Genomic DNA, 18,848 nt, shown 5'->3' on the forward strand with positions numbered 1-18,848 from the left:
TGAAAAGAGAAAAAAAAGAGGAATTCATGGAGATATTGAGTAGCTTCTTGAAGCAAAAAGGCTGGATTATCTGATCCGGAACTGGACATTTTAAGGGCGTTCTCTGCTGTGCCACAGTCGCGTCAAACCCAACGACCTGTTTTGTTTTTAGGTAAGCTGATCCGACTCCGATCTGGCTACGTGTTTTCGGTACTCCAATTCATGGCCAACCGATGTAAACGCTAGACGACGACTCTAGTGGGGTCCACTGTTCCCTGCACAAGCGACCGAGTAGAGAGGATTGTGCATTTTGGACAGAACAGAGTTAATGTTTTTTCTTGTCCATTAGTGTCACGTTGCCGCTGCAGTTTATAATTCGAATAACGTCCTGTTGGGCTGAAGGAACACCAGCAAAAGTGGTTCCTATATTAGACTGGTTCTGGTGCTTTAATGTGTCAAACCCGTGTTTGGACTTTTTTACAGAATGTTGATGTCTGTCTTGTTATTTCGAATCTATTCGGCAACAGCAGGTTGGATTTGCGTGGACTTTTCTATGACACCTTTGATAAGAAGTAACGTTCATCATACTTTTACTAAAAGCACTCAGCATTTCAAATTCAGCTGTTTTTGTTTTGTTTTTTTGCTAAATGCTTCTTCCTTTAATTCATATAATTAGTGTAGCATCCTTATAAAATAGATGTGTGTATGTGTGTGTCCCCTGATACTGACATCTCTTTTTCTGTTGGGGGGGGGGATTACAGACTGTTTTGGACGATAATTTTTTTAGGGGGAGGGGGGGAGCTTCAGTCATGGCGGACCAAGAGGAAACTTTTGGTCTCCAAAACTCTCCTGGTGGCTCGGACTCAAGAGAACTACCGAGCGAGAACAAGTCAGAGAAACAGAATGGAACCTCGAGTAAATCCCCGTCATCGCAGACCACTTACATCCAGCAGGTCAGTGCCACCAGGCCGCCGCAGCCTGCGAGGTCGTAGACGACTACTTATGTACCTTTGCGTGTGCCGTACAAGACAAGAGGACGTCCACGGGGGTTGTTCAGGCTCTGCTGTAGTTTTAAAATGTTTGAAGTGATCTCTGGAAATCAACTACAGTGTTTAAACAAATCACAGCGAGTTTCAACGCGCTTTTTAGCTGGATTTTCTAACTTCACCCATGCGGGTGATAGATAGGCCTGCATGATTAGATTTACCTCTCCAGGCATTTGTGCGTCAAAGACTGGTAATGCAGGCAGATTTGAAGGATGCACGTCCATTATTTAATAACTCAGGCCTCTGCACTTTTTCTTCATGTTTCTTGTAATTTAAAAAATAATAATAATAATTTTCCGCCCCTATCTGCTAAATTAGCAACAGGCTAAAACCTTCACAACAAACAAACAAAAAAGCCAAACGCCGGTGTGCAGCAATTCTTTTTAACGTCATTGCATCAAGTTCAAAAATGTTTTATTTTGAAGGGAATGGAGGGAATAAAAGTCTACTTGCATGAGAGGGAACTTTGGATGAAGTTTCACGAGGTGGGAACCGAGATGATCATCACCAAAGCCGGAAGGTAAGATGGCAAACATTTAATTCTTAAGACGAAAACAAAAACACTGAGAGTTGGGGGTTTTTTTCTGGCTGCGTGTTTACTCGATGTATGTGATGAATTTTGTTTTTAGTAGATTCTCTTCTGGCTCGGATCTAAAATATCCTGTGAGGAACCACAAAGAAAACACAGATCATCTTGTGGCCGCTTTAGCGCTCTGCAACACCACGGGTGTGAAGGCTTTTTGGGTGGCCCAGGTGGGACACGCAGCCTGGGGGAGCAAAGGGACCAAATATGAACCACTCGTGCTGCGCGTCACTCGATACACACTAAAAATAAACGGACGGGGTTTTTTTTTATTTGCATATTTGTGCAAGAATTGCACAACTTTCAACTTCCCAGCTTTTGCAGCAACACGTTATTTTTGCTTTCTTTCTTTTTGCGTCTCACACATTTCGCTGTCAGCTTCAGTCACACCTCAGACTGCAGCCACAGGAGCGCGCGTCGGCTGAGTGTGTGAACATGCTCACGCACGGTGATTGCCGGTGTCTTACACGTGTCAAAGCGGCTCAAATATATGTATAATTAATGATGATCATTCAGAATTGAACGCCGCTTCATTTCACTGCCCGTAAAGCCGTTTTTTCTTTCTTTCTTTCTCACAGCTGCAGAAAGTCCCCGGTCATTTCCTCCTGTTTTTTTGTTTTTTTGGCGTGAAACGTCATTGCACATCATGTTTCCTCTGACTCGTGAGACTCAGTGCTCAACGTTTCTCGCATTTTGTGTGTGTGTGTGTGTTTTTCAGATTGACAGCTGCCCCGTGATACACACACTTTTCTCCTTTTTTAAAATGTATCTTATAGTTTATTGAAGCTCCGTTTAACTGCATTAATTAAATTAACAAGTTTTAAAAATAAGGATGAAAACGTCATTCTTAATAAAAGGTATAGTTTCATTCAGAGTTTTCGGTTTTGTTAAAAGTTTGTGGATTCTTGGGCTCTGCTGCTGCAAAAACAAAAGAAAAACAAAAAAAGAAGTGAAACGTGTTTCTGTCCGTCGCTCGTCGGGGTGTGTAACCCGTGTTCTCTTCCTCACAGGCGGATGTTCCCCAGTTTTAAGGTGAAAGTTACGGGACTAAACCCCAAAACAAAATACATCCTCCTGATGGATGTTGTTCCTGCGGATGACCATCGCTACAAGTTTGCTGATAATAAATGGTACGTAGAATACGACTCAAAAACACGTCTAGAATTGTAGCTGGAGGGTGTTTCACAGTAACGGGGGTCGTTTTTTCAATTTTGGAGGGGGGGGGGGTGCACTCTCCTCCACTAGGAAATTTTATATACTTGTCCTAATGGACGAGAATCGGAAGTGAACGTATTCCTTCCAGGAGAATTATGAACTGTGTGTTTTCTGATGGTTGCCAGGAGCAGCGTCAGCAGGGAGACGCGTCTCTGCAGGAGCTGATTCTCGGTGTTAAATGGCTTCTCCTATATAACTCAACCCGCCTACTGCAACAAGGCCTCCTTTCAAAGCCTCTGGCTATTTGTTTAGTGTCATGTCGATCTTTCTAACCTTGGACAGGAATGTCTTGTTTGGGTCAGTGCCTCCCAATGAGGAGATACTTAGGTAAGGATAATTACGTAGCAACACCAGCCATAATGACGTGGAGGTCCCCGACTCTTCTTCTCTTGATCTAATAACGATGGAATACGTGGTGACCTACTTTCTTTCCGTTTCGTTTGATCCTGCAAATGCGGGACCTCCATATTTTGATATTTTCATTATATTAGCTTCATTCACCTCTCAGTTTTGCTAGCATAACAGACTTATGAGGTTTGATGGGAATTGTAGTCTAATTATCATCCTGCACGGCCTCTGCCAGGACATAGAGCGATTGAGGTGACGTCAGGTACGTGGCTGCGAGGCCGCCAGAAAGGTGCGACTGTGTGACTGTGCTGATATGATCCAGGTCTGTCACCGGGAAGGCCGAGCCCGCCATGCCCGGGAGGCTCTACGTTCACCCGGACTCTCCGGCTACCGGGGCGCACTGGATGCGGCAACTCGTCTCCTTTCAAAAGCTGAAACTGACCAACAACCACCTGGACCCGTTCGGACACGTAGGTGCCCGAGTCTGTCATTTCTACTATGTCACAAGTCCTTTCTGCCAGGGTGATAAATAATCAGGTCTCAAAAAAATATCTGAGTGTGTGGTTTTACTCGCTCATTGCTTCTAAAACTCACGTGCTGGTTTTCCTCTCGATTAACACTTTTTCTTAGTTTACACTCTTGAGTAATGGATAGTAAAAATAGCAAAATCAGCGGTTTCTTATAACAATAATAATAGTAATAAAATAATAATTAAGAAAGCTCGAATACATTGTGAACTTGTTCATACAAGGTTAAATTTCAAAATAAGAGTTTTTTGTTTTGTTTTTTTAAGATTAGCTGCCGGTGGTATTTAGAGATGACAAATGATTCCTTCAGTTTTTAAGATCGTGAATTAAAATTTGCTTGGAAAAACTTAGAACAACTTTGTTTAAAAAAAAGAAAGAAATCACAACATGAATAAATATTAGAAGGAATGTTTCTTGTTAAATTCGTCGCACAAAAAAAATAAAATAAAATAAAATCAGCATCCACAAACTCAAGTTGCTGTTTTTGATGATCTAGGTGTTGTCAAGGTATGTTGTATGTATGAACTGGGTATTTCCTTTTGCCCCCCCCCCCTTTATTTTTTTTCTGTGTCAAATTAGTCACCTCATGGTTTTTCAGTTTTTATTTTTTCGCCCATACATTATTTTATTTTTTTGCTTTAAACAAAAAAAACAAGTCAAATCATCAAGAGGATTTTCTGTTAGGACAGACCATAAAGTTTTCTCAATCTGAAATTCGGAAAACAAACTTTATCCAAGAATATTCAGGGTGATGTACTTTTTTCATCCGTTTAAATTTTGAAAGAAAATGATAGAATGAATTAAAAAACTCTGCAAATTGTATTCTGAAGTAGATGAAATGCAAATTACACCCTTCTGTGGGGGGGGGGGGACATATTGATTTTTAAAACAAAAAAAGCTACTATTTTCATACAAATAATTCTTGATTCAGTTAACTTAAACATGATTTCTATCCAAGAGAAATGGTTGAAAAAATGCACTCTAATTTCCTCCTGAGATGTGCACCCGTGCATTGCTGGTCCTTCTTACTTAATTACACCACAGTGAGGGGGGGGGGGGGGGGGGATATTAATTCTCAAAACAGGAAATAATTTAATTTTGTATCTTTCACCCTTCAAAGTAAAATAACAAGTTTTGTCCGAGAATCCACCAACCTATTTAGTACTTTATTACAGCTAAAGTTTATTATAGTACCCCCTACTAACATGGTGGAAGCAGCTTGCATTAGAAGGGGGGGGGCACTTTTTTTTTCCTTTTCTTTTTTTTTTTTTTTATTCAGGCCTGCATGGTACCCATTTCCTAACTTAAACTCCTAATTATTGCACCCTCGCTATGTGGACCCATAGCATTTTGATTTCTGTCTTATCCAGAACAGAAAGCATACACATCACTTACTTCATCATCCTGTTTCCATGCTATTAATGTGCTTGTAGGCGGCTGTTTTTCATAAGAACTTAAATTGAAGGCCACATTGAGGCCAATTTCGTTGTCTTGTAGAAGCACCATTAGCTTTCTTTCTAACAGGCCCGGTCATTAAAGCAAAGAAAAACAATTATGAGGGTTTTTTTTTTTGGGGGGGGGGGTGCAAAAAGCTGCTTTGAATTTAGATATTTGGAAAAGCTGGCAAACCTGAATTAGAAGATAACCTTTCTTGTTTTTAAGAGGCATTAAGTTCAAATCAAAACAGCTGCTGTTACGCTGCTAATGTCAGTTTTATTCCCATGAACCTGCAACATGCAGAGCCTCTCATATCGGGGTCTCCAGTGACAGTGAAGTTATCACGAAACCTCTCGTAGCACCAGCGTAGAAGGTGCATATGTTCTGTAAACACCATCTATCCACATGGCACCTACAGTGATTGTTGCCCTGCCAGAGACCAGCTGGTGAAATGAAACCGGAGCTGAGTTGGAATGTTGTAAATTTTAGGTTAAAGTGCATTTTTGATTGGTTGCAGTGGTTCTTCACTCGCCCTCTTTTTCTTTACTTTTTTTCCTGCTTGGAGACAGCACCATGGGATTCATAAATGAAATGCTGTTGGCTGGCCAGAAATATATTTCATCATCTTGTTGGTCCAGCTGGATGAAATAACTGTAGTGGAGGATTTGTAATTACTAGCAGGGAGATATGAGAGCATTGCTGATGGACCAATTAGGGATGAGCCCGAAGCAGACGCTTTTTCCTCTAGAATTTTATGGTAATTACACACATTTGAGCGAGTTACCAGCTCAGGGGCTGTTGTAAAAGAGCTAGACAACAATGAAGCTGGAATTTTGGAGAGGTTTTTTTGTTGTTGTTGTTGTTGTTGTTGTTGTTTTGTTTATTTATTTATTTTATACAAGAGCTTTATTTAGTTTCAAATGAATCAGATTTCAACAGCTCAGAGTGCAACAGTGTCTCGTGAAAATGGCGGCGATGTAAACACTAACTGTAAAAGGCATATTAATTTAGTGAGAAAAGTGCTTAAGGTTTTGGAGTGTATGAATTAAATTATGCCGGTTAATTATATTTCAGTTCAAATTGTGAACATGAGGATTTTAAAAATATTTCTGTCAGCCTCTCTTGAGTAAATACATGTCATGAGGTAATTTTCTTGGGACATCACGACTGGATATGATGAATTTTAGCTTAAGAACTCACGAGTGTCATAGTAGCTCAAGTTTAAAAAAAAAAAAAAAAAAAGAGACTGCTCTCATGATAAGATTAAGCCTTTTATGGTTTGTTTGTTTTTATCTTTATTCCAATAATTTGTCTCATCCAGAGCTGCAGATTTTGCTTTTTGATCTCCTGGAATATTTCTTTGTGTTATTTATCTCCCTCCTCCCTCGCTCCATTCGCTGCCGCCCTGGTCCCCCTTTCTTCCCACACATGTTTTGGCCAGGAGGGTGGAGTGTGAGGACTGCACTGTTTATACTTGAATGGCAGTGTGCGATGAGCAATAGATGATGGTGTACAAAGCCTGCTAATCCCGAGGCTCAGGGAAACTCTCTGATGTTGGGGGAACTTGAAAGCAAAGGGCAGCGGCTTGAGACCCAAAGTGATCCCTCACTATCATTAAATACTATCATCCGGAGGAGGAGGGGGGAGGGGAGGGGGGGGGGGGGCAGAGATACAGGCACCCAGGCAGGGCAGCGGTTGAACCAGGGAGACGAGGCGTGTGCTGGAGCCCCGGTGGGTGGTCTACAGAAACACCCCTACCCCCATTAGCCCCCTACTAACACATACTGGACTTATGGAGCCCACAGTTAGTGGACTGTGGTATTTTTCCAGGGTGAAATAGAGATTTCCATGCAACTTTTAAAAATGAGTTGTGGCGGACATTTTTAGCTTCTAAAACCATCCAGTGTGGTCAGCGGCATGCTGATGGACTTGTTGTGGTTTGTCCCAATCTTGGTCGTATCTGCGCAGACAGTAAATAAGCCAGTAATGGATTCATGGGAAAATACTGTTGTTTTGTTTTTTTGTTTTTGTTCAGATATTTGTAAAAGGGAAAAAAAAAAAGGACTCATTTTTAGTGTAAGTTTAAACGCCATGACACAGAGTTGAAGCGTGTGCTTGAGAATATATGGCTTCCCAACGCAAGGACACATATGTTTCTATATTTACAAGATGGTATTTCTAAGCAACATGAAAATAAACACATTCCCTATAATAAAGTTGGAAAAGAGTTTTCTAAATCAGAGGTGTTTTTGGTAAATCTGTTCCTTCCCACAATATTGGCTATCATTAGCAAAGCGATGTCAAAGAAAATGTTTTAAACACATTTTTACAGAATATTTCAAGGATGTCAAATTTAAAAATGGCAGGGAATGGGTAAAACTTTTCATGGCTACATTCTGAGGATGTTTTGATTTATGTTCTGGAAATGCCGTCCTACCTTTACAAAGAACATTCTTGGAACAAACCGACACTTTTGTGCAGAAAAATATTACCTAAACAAAATTTGAGCTGGAAACCTTGTTCGGTGTTTTTATACGCCGTAAACTGGAAGTGTTTTCTGTCTACTACATACGGGGTCACTAACTTCCATTAAACGATAATTGCATTTACAAAGTGCACGTCAGGCTGTGGGAGCACGATTTTTACCCAGTTTCAGACCATTAAAACCTATCGCAGCATGAAATTAGATCAAGTTCAACTGGACATTAATAATGGATGACCATTGTATCCATCTATGGCCTCTATGGTTCACTCGGCTCTACAGAAAAGACCCGTGTGTGTGTGTGTGTGTGTGTGTGTGTGTGTGTGTGTGTGTGTGCGTGCGCGTGTGCGCATGTGCGCGCACAAGCATAGCACTCCTGGATGCCCCCTCAGGTACTGGAGGTCAGGGCGATTCCTGCTCTCTCCTCATGCTGAAAGGCAGGTACAAAAAGAACCTTTAAGATAAGAGATGGAAGGGGGGGGGGTGCAGAAAAGTGGGTGTTAACAGGAGGGGGGGCGAGAGGAGGTTTTTATCTTTAATAAAAACAAAAAAGTAAGACAAATTCAAGTCCAGCTGTGTGTCACCATGCTAGTGGTCACTTAGCACCAGCAGCTTCGAGGGGGAACAAAAGACTGCATGACTCTTTGCCTTTAAAACATGGTTGTTGTGAATTTGTTTTCTGCAAACACACTAATGATTTTGGAGTTGGACACGGAAAGTTTTATTTCAGTTCAGGCTGAAAGTCTTTTATTGAGCAGAATGGTTGAAATAAAAAAATGAAAAATAGGTGGTGGGATTTCTTAGAAATGTTTTTGAAATAGTAAAAGTTTTATGACTTTTTCTTGTGCAATAAAAGTTTTATTCATACAAGAAGGTTTTCAAAAAACTATTTATTGACTCAAAAAATTCAGAGATTGAGGAATTTTACCTTCATCCCAGCAGTCAAAGCATGTTTTTGCATTTTACCTGTTTTTGTTAACAAATAATCAGATTATTTCTTACTTTTAAACGCATAACCTCTTCTTAATTTTTTCACGACATGTTAATGAGTAAGCTGAGCCCTGAAGTCCAAATAATACGCACTCCGTACTTTTCAGCACGAGCAACAATCAGAACCCTCTTCAGTTTTTCTCATATTTCACCTTTTAGCATCCCAGCTTGTCCCCAAAGTTAAAAAGTGTGTGTGTGTGTGTGTGTGTGTGTGTGTGTGTGTGTGTGTGTGTGTGTGTGTGTGTGTGTGTCCGTCTTCTTGACTGTAGATCATCCTCAATTCAATGCACAAGTACCAGCCGAGGATCCACATCGTGAAAGCGGATGAAAATAACGGCTTTGGCTCGAAAAACACGGCCTTCTGCACGCACGTCTTCCCCGAGACGGCCTTCATCGCGGTGACGTCCTACCAGAACCACAAGGTGAGTCCTGGGACACGTCAGACCTGGTTTTTTTTGTTTTTGTTTTTTGTTGGGGGGGGGGGTTGTTTTTTTTTATTGCACCATGTGACATAGTAAATAAAACCACAGTCCATTTTATATGTTGTTTTTATTTGAACAATTAGGCAAACAAGCGCGCATGTAAAGATCTGCCAGCATTAATAATCAAACAAAACAAGAAACTTTATTGACAAAGTAGCCTGCGTGTGGACGAGGAATGCAGAAGGCTGATCAAACACCTGGACAGGACAAAAGCAGCGTACACGGACGTGCGCAAATAAAACAACCACCAAAATTAGAACAATTGTCTAAAATGACCCCCCCCCCCCCGAAAAAAATAAATAAATAAAGCGATTTAATTCAAATCTTCAACTTATACCCGCATGTGCTGATGGAAGGGGAGTAAATGAAAGTCTCTGGTCTCTGAGAAGTTCAAGTCCTTGTCCCTGTCAGCTGTAAATGTCTGTTATCACGCGGAGGCTCTGACAGACGAGAGAAATCAGCAGATACCCGACGAGACGACGACTGACCTCCAGACGAGTTCTGAGTTAGAGAAGAGCTGCAGAAAACCCCCTGGCACGGCTGTTATTATTATTATTATTATTATTATTATTATTATTATTATTATTATTATTATTATTATTATTATTATTATACACATATGAATATTATTCGTAATAAGTGAATATATATACGCGTCGTGTTCGCCAACTTTCAAATATTTCGTGCCATTTTTTTAAAGCAGCAAATGTTACATGGACTTGTTTGCTCTAGAATGATATGGCTTCTTTTTTTTGTTGCAAATGTATATTCACTGTTCCTGCAACATTAAAGAATAATAAAATAATTTTAGTTCAGGGAAGAAAAAAAAAACTTCAAAGAAAATTATCTTTCACTATCGCCCAGATTCCTGAAGTTCATTCACGTCTTATTTCGTTTCATGGTATCGATGAATTATATAGTTGAAGCGCGCCTAATTGACATATTTGAAGATTGAATTTTAAAAACCGAAAAACGTGTAACAAATATAATTTGTGCAATGAATCATGCGCCACTTCAGTCTGACCTTACTGACGCATGAAATGCAGCTCGGTATTTACTTTCCATATACGTGTGTGAGGGGGGGGGGGATCTTGAGAATACAAATATGTGTAAACAGCGTCTGTTTAACGTCATTTAACCGTGTAGGCGTATATGTTTTTAGTTTAGGGAACAGGGGTGAATGGGGCGAAAGCTCATAATGTCCCTTCAGCCAATCCAGGGTCTCCTTCATAACTTCTGGGAACAGGAAGTGCAAAATGACCAACTTTCTGTAGAAACCATTCATTATTTTTCAAACATGTTATTGGGGGCTGAGATCGTAACCCCCGGGCTAATTATTGGGGCTTTCCAGACCTGCGGAAAAACAAGCATTTCTGATTTCCAGGCGCTTTACAACAACTGTCTAATCAAACAGTTTCACATCTGCCAAAGTAATACGCGCTGCAGGCATGTGTCCAATTCACCTGCTGGATTCTCGGCTAATGAAAACGCAAAATGAAGTGGGGTTTTTTTGTTTGTTTTGCTTTTTTTAAGTCTTTTCACTGCTGTAAGAAAAAAAAAATCCAAACTATTTTTTTCCCCGATGACCAACTCTACATTTTGAGGTTTTATTTCTGAAATCTTCAAGTATTTCCCTTTCAGAAAAAAAAAAAAAATCTGGGAGGTAAAATGGCAAAACACATCTGGAAACATATTTATCAAGGCTGTTCTATAAACATATTTCCACTTTTAAACAGCCTTGTAAAACTGTGTATCTTTGAAGTCATGTCATTTTTTTTGTTTGTTTTTGTTTTGCTTGATTGTCTCTAAATTATTTTTTACCAGCATCCAAATCCTCTGCTGTGATTATTTCCATCCTCTGAGCCCAGTCAGGAGGAAGGAACTCACGTTTTGACAATTATAGTCTTTTCTTCGGTTTGATTATCTCTGCTCAGGTCATTCTTTTTAGTTAGATTATTATTTTTTTTGGTCTCAGAAGAGGGTAACAAGAGTGCAAGAGGGCTCTGAACAATCCATACGTGCTCCGCCAGACTGCGTGTTAACAAGAAGCTTGCAAAGTGTCACACAAGAGATTTTACAAGGTTTGCTGAGTGTGTCAGCCAGCGTGCAGACGAACTTCCAGTCTTGTCAGAAAGCTGGAAGCACGCAAGAGCTGCCAACTAATTACCTGCCAGAAACCACGGCTCTCGAGAGGGAGGGATATCCCCGGATTGTGCTGAACCTCTCTGGGATTAACTTGCTTCCTTTTTTTTTTTTTTTCTTTTGTGAATGAATGAATTTCAAAACAATATCTGCATTTTTTTTTTTTACATAAATCAAAAGAATTCGCATTGAGTTGTAGAAAAATACTATAAAGTGTGTAGCAACATTTTTTTTCAAAGTCAAGTAAAAAATGCCTGCTGTTCTTTTCCTTGGTGAAAAATCCCCAGATGACATGAATATACAAAGATGTTGTTTGTTTTTTTTCCATTGAAAATCTTTAACTGATAGGCTGAAAACGATCAGTCTACACCTCCTATCTCAAATGTCCGTGCAAAAGAAGAACAAGAACCTGTAGATATTCTATAAAATGATGTCTGGTGACAGTTTAACAGCGCAAGTCAACTGAAAACATCAAGAAAGAAAACTGATATAATAAAAAGCTAAAACAAATGTCGAAACGTCAGCCAGCACATATACGATTATGTGTGTGTTCAATCGAAAAAATAAGCAAGAAGTAAACTACAGTAGGATTTTTGTCGCGTAAACAGTGCATGAAACTGTGGGATTATCGCTATAAAGTGCGTTCTGCACAAACTCAGTTCTTAGTAGTTTTGTAATTCAGCAGCTGAGAAGAACGTTTATAATCTTAATGAGTCATACTGTGCAGTGCAAATGTGCCTTATTTAAAACCTGCTTTATTTAATTGTTTTAATCACGGTTAACGACATTTAAACTCTGGAAATTTTGTCTAATTCTTTTGTGGGGGACTACTTGTATGAGCGCTAATCCCAAATTGTTGAAAACACATCTCATCAAAAAAAAAAAGAAATGCTATCGGTACAATTAACACAGCTCAAGCGGATTTACCAAAATGTTGGGTGATCTGAGTAGTTCCTGATTAACGTTTCCTGTTTCAGATTACCCAGCTGAAAATTGAAAACAACCCATTTGCAAAAGGCTTTCGTGGAAGCGACGACATGGAGCTACACCGGATGTCCAGAATGCAAAGGTATGTTTTTGTGTTGTTTTCTTTTGTATTCGTCATTTCTTGTTGGGGAGTTGTATCAGCGGCCTTTCATCGATCTGTGGCTTCCGTGAATGGAAATACTGACATGAAGTGATGTCAAATAAATGCAATTAGACAGGGATTACTAACATCCTGATCACACTGTCACTTAACAAGCCCCACGCTGCCACTTCAATCACTCTAATGCAAGCCAGTTATGAGTGTTATTTTCAGTGAGTGTTATTTTCAGTGATGTAAGTGTAGCTCTTGCGCTTCTGCCAGTTTTTGCTTTGAGGACTTTTATGGCTGATCTGGCAGAACCTCTGAAACACGACTGCAACATCTCCCTTCCACTCAATTCGTTCTATATACCAGGATGTTCCAAGTGTGTGTGTGTGTGTGTGTGTCTTTACGTGTGTGTACATGCATTAGAACTGGTGGTATCACTTGGTCCGAGCAGCCATGGTAATACATGACCATATTGTTCTCTCGCTCTCGTTCTCTCGCTCTCGCGCGCGCACGCTCTCTCTCTCTGCATTATTCAGTCCAGATGAGTGATGGAGTGTGTGTCCATACTGCATGGAAAACACATTTTCAAAGGGGAAAATCTGGTTTTGAAACTTAAAGCCCCCTCCTCCTCCTCCTCCTCCTCCTCTTCCTCTTCTTCCTCCGCCTCCTCCTCCTCCTCCTTCTCCTCCTCTTCCTAGCCAGTGTGGGCATTCAAATGTAGAAATCCCAAATCAGAGCTGCAGAACAATAGCAAGATTTCCACCCTTCTTTTCTTTTTGTTTTTTTGTTTTTTGATACATGTTCATTTATGGAGTATTCGATGTGGGCAGAAGCTCCACTGTCTTGGTTTGAGTGAGTGCATGCCACGATATAATACAATATTTTGCTTGATATGCGTTTCCCCTATCAAAACTTGAACATGAGTTTGGTCTGAGTCCAAACCACGCTATCAATCTTACATGCCATTGTAAGTAGTAAGTGGAGTACAGTGCGTTTTGCACGTCTGCTCTTGGTTACTATCTTGATTTGAGAGCTTATTGCAAAACCAGGCCACAGAATGATCGATTGACGGATCCTGTGGATTAATAGGAGTGAAATACAAACTGGTGTTTTCGCCCCTGAGGAGTCTGTCACTGTGTGATCTCAGTGGGAATCACATTTCTAGAGGAAGCCAATTAAGGGGATTAAAATATTAAAATTGCTAGTTCTCTCTTATATAAGCACATTAAAATATGATTTGTAATATAAATAAATCAGGCTTGTTATCACTGCCATCAGAGCGCTTCAAACGCCACTGACCAGTAGGTGAGAGGGTGTTTTATGTTCTATTATTATTCTTAATAAACCACTACAAGAAAAGGTACCAGGTGTAACTCAACTCCACGAGCTAGTGTGTCATACGACGCCCTCCAAATGTATAGGAGGCAGCATATAACCAGAGGAGTTGGGCTGTGTGCCATTATTGACATAGATATTTGTGAATTATCTTAAAATTACTACCTCATATTGAACAGATTACGGAAATTATGTGACATTAGCGACATAAGTCTGCAGTTTGTTTTACAATGTTTGATCCATCCACCACTTCAACCTCCTTATGTGGACTCCGCCTGTCCTCCACCGGGGATCGCAAATACAACTGGTGGAAACAAAATGTAATTGACAGATGCCATCTAGTGGCCGGAGTCATTACAACCACACAAAAGTACAAAGTCACATAACATCAGTGAAAGGAGAAAAATATCTGTATGCAAAGGTGGAGGGAGCAGGGGATGGATGGTTAGATCTACGGGAGACTATTGTTAAAAGTGGGAAAAGCCATTTTGAATGTTGCCGCGTCGACCTGATATTTGAATATCGTACAGTCACTGACGGGGAGTGTATATACTGTGCAGCTGTTTTCGTGTCGCGAGTGCTGAGTGTTGGCTTCCTGTTACCGTTGAAACCGTTCTCATGTGAACAATTACCAAGTGTTTTTGTGCGTACCTTGCTAAATAAAAATGTGTCTCAATCAAATCAAAGTGTTGAAACTTCTATCCTCATAGAATTGCTACGGTTGCCAGAACACGTCTGTCTCTTGGACTGCAATTTGAAAAATAAGGTCCTACCAGCTCAAATATGTGCTCCTAATCACAACTGATAACAAGCATTTAATGGGCTGATAAAATCCACTGAGTTCACTTCCAGATAACTAGTAACAACTGTGTGTGTTTATTTTTGTGTGTGTTTGCACATAGTACCAAGGATTACCCAGTAGTGCCTCGTAGTACAGTCCGCCAAAGGGTGGGCTCCAGCCAGAGTCCATTCAGCGGAGAAGTCCAGGGCATGTCCACCCCGAGCACCTTGAGCTCCCAGTACTCCCAGTGTGAGAACGGAGTTACAAGCACCTCACAGGACATGCTGCCGCAGTCAGGCTCTTATCCCCTCCCCCACGAGCACAGCCAGGACTACCACTGCATAAAGAGGAAAGGTAGGAGGTCCAGTTTTTATAAACACGAAATGATGGGACGATAACAGCTGAGTATGACTGTTGTTCACTTCTGTTGCTCCATCAGCAGTGGAGGATGACTGCCATTCAGGTGAGCACAGCTACAAGAAGGCCTATCTGGAGAGCTCATCCAGTGAGGAGGATCATTACTATCGCCCGGTTAGCTACGCCCAGAGCCTCGGCCTGGCTGGAGGGCCCTACCGCAGTGAATCCAGCCAGCGGCAGGCTTGTATGTACGCCAGCGCCTCACAGGGGGCCGAACCTGTTCCCAGTTTGGAGGACATCAGCTGCAACACCTGGGCCAGCGTCTCGCCCTATGGGAGTTGCTCTGTCAGCACCATGCAACCAATGGAGCGGTTACCCTACCAGCACTTCTCCGCTCATTTCACCTCAGGGTCTCTGGTGTCCAGACTTGGTGGAGTGGGAAGCCACGCCTCTCCACAGCTGAGTGACGGCCACCACGCCGCCATGTACCAGAGCTCCATGACACACCAGACTCTAGGCCGCCAGTGTAGCCCTGGGGCTGGGATCCAGTCGCCAACAGCCAGCCTACAGGGAAACGAGTACCTCTATACACATGGCATACCACGTACTCTATCACCACACCAGTACCACACTGTACATAGTGTCAGCATCATGCCAGAGTGGAACGAGAGCAGCTAGAAGAACTGCTTCACCGTCAACAGTTCAAATTATCAAAAGGAAGAAAGAGATAAGGCCAAATGAGGCAGGGTTGAGATATATTTATATTTTTATAAGATGTGTTGCTGTTCATCTTGATGTTGGTCCAGTGACAGTAGTGGATACTTGGCAACTAAGGAACAAAGCATCTTATCTCTTAACTTGTTGCCACATCGTCTGCACTTATAAGAAACTAACATAAAGACGAGGAAAGAGGATCTGGACCAGAACCAACACAAAGACTGCAGAGGAAAGGCATCGGACGCTGAACAGAGGAACAAAAAGGGGTTCGGACACTTCCCCAGAATGAACGTGTTCTTTTGTGGTGATGTTTTTGGGATCTGAATGATCGGTATGTCATCTTTTATAGTACAAAATCTTTTTTGTATTGATGTTCCAAGTTTGTGGACATTCCTCTTCTGTTGTGTTTGCTTGAGTTCTCATTTTTTTAATGTTTTTAGTAGTTACCAATTTAAGTTGTGGTGGAAGTTTAAAAAAAAAAGAAGAGGAAGCAGAGGAGGCTTTTGTTGTGTCTCTTTTGTGAATTTGCTTTTGCTCTCAAATGTGTGCAGCGGATGAATTGGTTTTCCTGTTGCTGGGTACATGTTCACATTAGGAGGATAGTCTGATTTGAAGCTTCGTTACTTTTCCATTGTGTTTCAAACTCTCATCAGTTACTGTTGATCTGTTTGTTGAGCCACTGCTCTCCGCTGTAGCCTAGTTAAACCGGAAGAAACTCAGTCAAAAGTGACTGTTGAGAAGGGTCTGCAGCCTTCAACGGAATAAAAGTGTAAAGGTTAGCAATCAATCAAATGATGAGAGAATAAGAGGGAATACTGGATTCAAATGAGTCAGTAAATCTAGGTTTCTGCGGGTCTGAATGTGTGGCCATTCTTTATTAGCACCTGCTAAAACAGTGAGTGTTGTTGCCTTATTGTGCTGTCATGCAGCAGCTTAAGTTAGATGTTAACATTAAGGGATCGATAAGACTGTGCAACAACATTTCTTATGACCTTACAGTTCAGTCATTCAAGTTTTATTTGCCTTTCAGGTACTCGCAAAGAAATTTCACCCCCTACGTGACTTTATGGTGACTCCAGAATTCATAAAATGTCAGCCAAATATTTTTAGCTCAAAGCTAAATGCAGACGGACGTCTAACAACAGTAACACTGTCCAAACCATCCATTTAGAAACAAATTTATCCATATTCACCATAGGAAAATGATATAATTGGCACCGAAATAAGAACTATTTTTGTTCAGGAAATAGTCTTAGTAAAGGCATAGCTCAGAAATCCATCCCACACCATTTTATAAGCTGGTAAATTGACAGTTAACTAATACCTGACATCCTCTGATGTTCTTTTTTTTTGTCTTTTTTTTTTTTTTTACTGCAAACTCATTACATATTTCTTGGTACACTTGAAGGATTTCAGCGTTTTATTCTTATTTATTTGGACTGAAGGTAGTAACACGCTCTCTACGTACTGGAGAGAAACCTACGGATGATTTATCCAACTCAGCATTGCGTCATTGTGCATACTGTTGCACAAAGTGATTTTTTTTTTTTGCATAAAGAAATATCAGCCCGTTTTTGAAAGGGATGTGAAATGTTTGTTAAGCAGTGCGTATCATGCGGTTTGACGTGGAAATGTGTATGTAAAAGTGTGTATGTGTGTGTGCTCTGAAATTTGAACTAATCATCCTCAAAATAGCACTTCTCTGACAATCGAAGTAAAAAAAAAAATCAACTTGTAAAGTAGCAGCTGGACACCGCAGAGAATGTAAATTTGCTAAATTTACTTGATGCATACAGCAAAGGTTAGTTTCACCAGACACATGTGGACGGATCTTTAAATGCTTGTAGTCAATAGAACGCTATTTGTCAATAGTATTTATTTTTCACCTATGTAAATCAGCTTGCTTCTGCATGTATCAAAGTTAGGTTCCTTTTTTTATAGCCTGTTTTTAAGGTTTTGTATAGGTTTTTCTAATCATACTTATAATGAAAACAGGAGATTAAAATACAGCTGCCAAAATGTATCGAAATAAACACATGGATAACTTTGTAAATAAACATGTACATAACAGAAAACTGGCAATAAATTTAAACACTAAAGCAACCGTTTGTCTGTTCTTACTATGTTGCTTTTGTTTGTTCAAGTATATTTATGTTATCCAAAATTTGTAGTTCTACATACGGTTCGTTCAGAATATGTGGGCGTGTCCAGAGTCTGATTGACATCTCATTTACTCCTGTTTGCTTTGCTGCATCCTTATTAGCACAAAGGGCCCTGTTGTGTTTATTATTTGGAGTCACAGGGTCACATGACATGAAAGTTCCATCCATCCTTCCATTTTCTATACTGCTTATCCGTGAAGGGTCGGGGGGGGGGCGGGGCTGGAGCCTATCCCAGCTGATATTGGGCGAGAGGTGGGGTTCGGGATCGAACCAGCGACCCTTTGGTTGCTAGACAGCCACTCTAACTCCAACCCTGACATGAAAGTTACCGAATAAAAATCTATATATAATGAGTTACTAACACAGATGAAGCAACAGAATCCAAGGTGACGCTCCTGAGGTGTAATGACTTTATCATCATAGCTCCGCCCACTTGTGCAGAGACAGAGGGCCTTTAAAACAGGAAACTATTTTGATTGTAAATCAGCCATTCATTTGCCTGTAACACAACGGGATGCTCACACAAATGCAGCATCAGACCCAAATAATTACACTCGTTTCCTTTATCCATTTACTTACTAGATAATCCAAGGGATTAAATGTCTACTGTTTAGATAACCTCTTCATCCCTTTATTACTCAACAACTACAACCCCTGATAAATCTCTTAAATCTGTGTGTATCTTAAACTCACTGCTGGAGTGAACTAAATACACTCTCTAAGAGGTGAAGGAAAAAAAAAACCCTGCTGCAATCACTGATTGGGGGCATCGTACTTTTTAGATTCTTCTAATTTTACATCAGAAGATCCTCACAAATGCTGACTGACTGTGTTCCTATCAGTTTAGGGGAGGATCGACATGTTCAGCTCACTTTACAGAGCTGCTGTTTCGAAGGTTAGTACCTCAGGAGCCACTACTGTTCTCCCTTTTAACTTGGAGGTAAAACAGGATACAGTAGCTACGACTGTAATATTCACACATCAACACCAAGCAAAGGGCCTTCAAAGACATATACTGTATATAATAGATTAATACTCCTTCCAGTGGCCCTGAACAACACAACGATAAAAAGGACAGGAGAATCACAGATACACCAAGACCTTCACTTCTCTTTCATGACAGCTTTCTCCTGTAATTTTGTCAAAGTTAATGTAGCCTGTAGATCTCTGGTAGTTGGTGAAGCTCAATC

At 40.7% G+C, this 18,848-nt stretch overlaps 1 protein-coding gene across 2 annotated transcripts; it reads left to right on the plus strand.

The window, feature by feature from the left end:
• Positions 1 to 754: 754 nt before the first annotated feature.
• Positions 755 to 17,588, plus strand: tbx5a (T-box transcription factor 5a). Of its 2 annotated transcripts, none has more exons than XM_086186816.1 (8): positions 755 to 932; positions 1,451 to 1,545; positions 2,619 to 2,738; positions 3,494 to 3,641; positions 8,877 to 9,029; positions 12,209 to 12,300; positions 14,544 to 14,776; positions 14,862 to 17,588. In XM_086186816.1, exons 1-8 carry the CDS (start codon positions 789 to 791, stop codon positions 15,455 to 15,457), a joined length of 1,581 nt encoding a protein of 526 aa, XP_086042942.1. In that variant the 5' UTR covers positions 755 to 788; the 3' UTR covers positions 15,458 to 17,588. The 2 variants fall into 2 exon arrangements, with proteins under 2 accessions (XP_086042942.1, XP_086042943.1); XM_086186817.1 differs by having other exon boundaries at positions 14,865 to 17,588.
• Positions 17,589 to 18,848: the final 1,260 nt, after the last annotated feature.

This window comes from Aulostomus chinensis, chromosome 19, assembly GCF_037954235.1.
Source record: "Aulostomus chinensis isolate RoL2024-O1b breed Wild chromosome 19, RoL_Achi_v1.0, whole genome shotgun sequence".
Lineage (NCBI taxonomy): Eukaryota > Metazoa > Chordata > Actinopteri > Syngnathiformes > Aulostomidae > Aulostomus > Aulostomus chinensis.

Excerpts from the sequence above, each read along its gene's own strand:
- tbx5a (XM_086186816.1), top strand. The coding sequence starts at position 789 with ATGGCGGACCAAGAGGAAACTTTTGGTCTCCAAAACTCTCCTGGTGGC. Across the intron at positions 1,546-2,618 it reads ATCATCACCAAAGCCGGAAG|GCGGATGTTCCCCAGTTTTA; the intron begins GTAAGATGGCAA and ends TCTTCCTCACAG. Across the intron at positions 2,739-3,493 it reads AAGTTTGCTGATAATAAATG|GTCTGTCACCGGGAAGGCCG; the intron begins GTACGTAGAATA and ends GATATGATCCAG.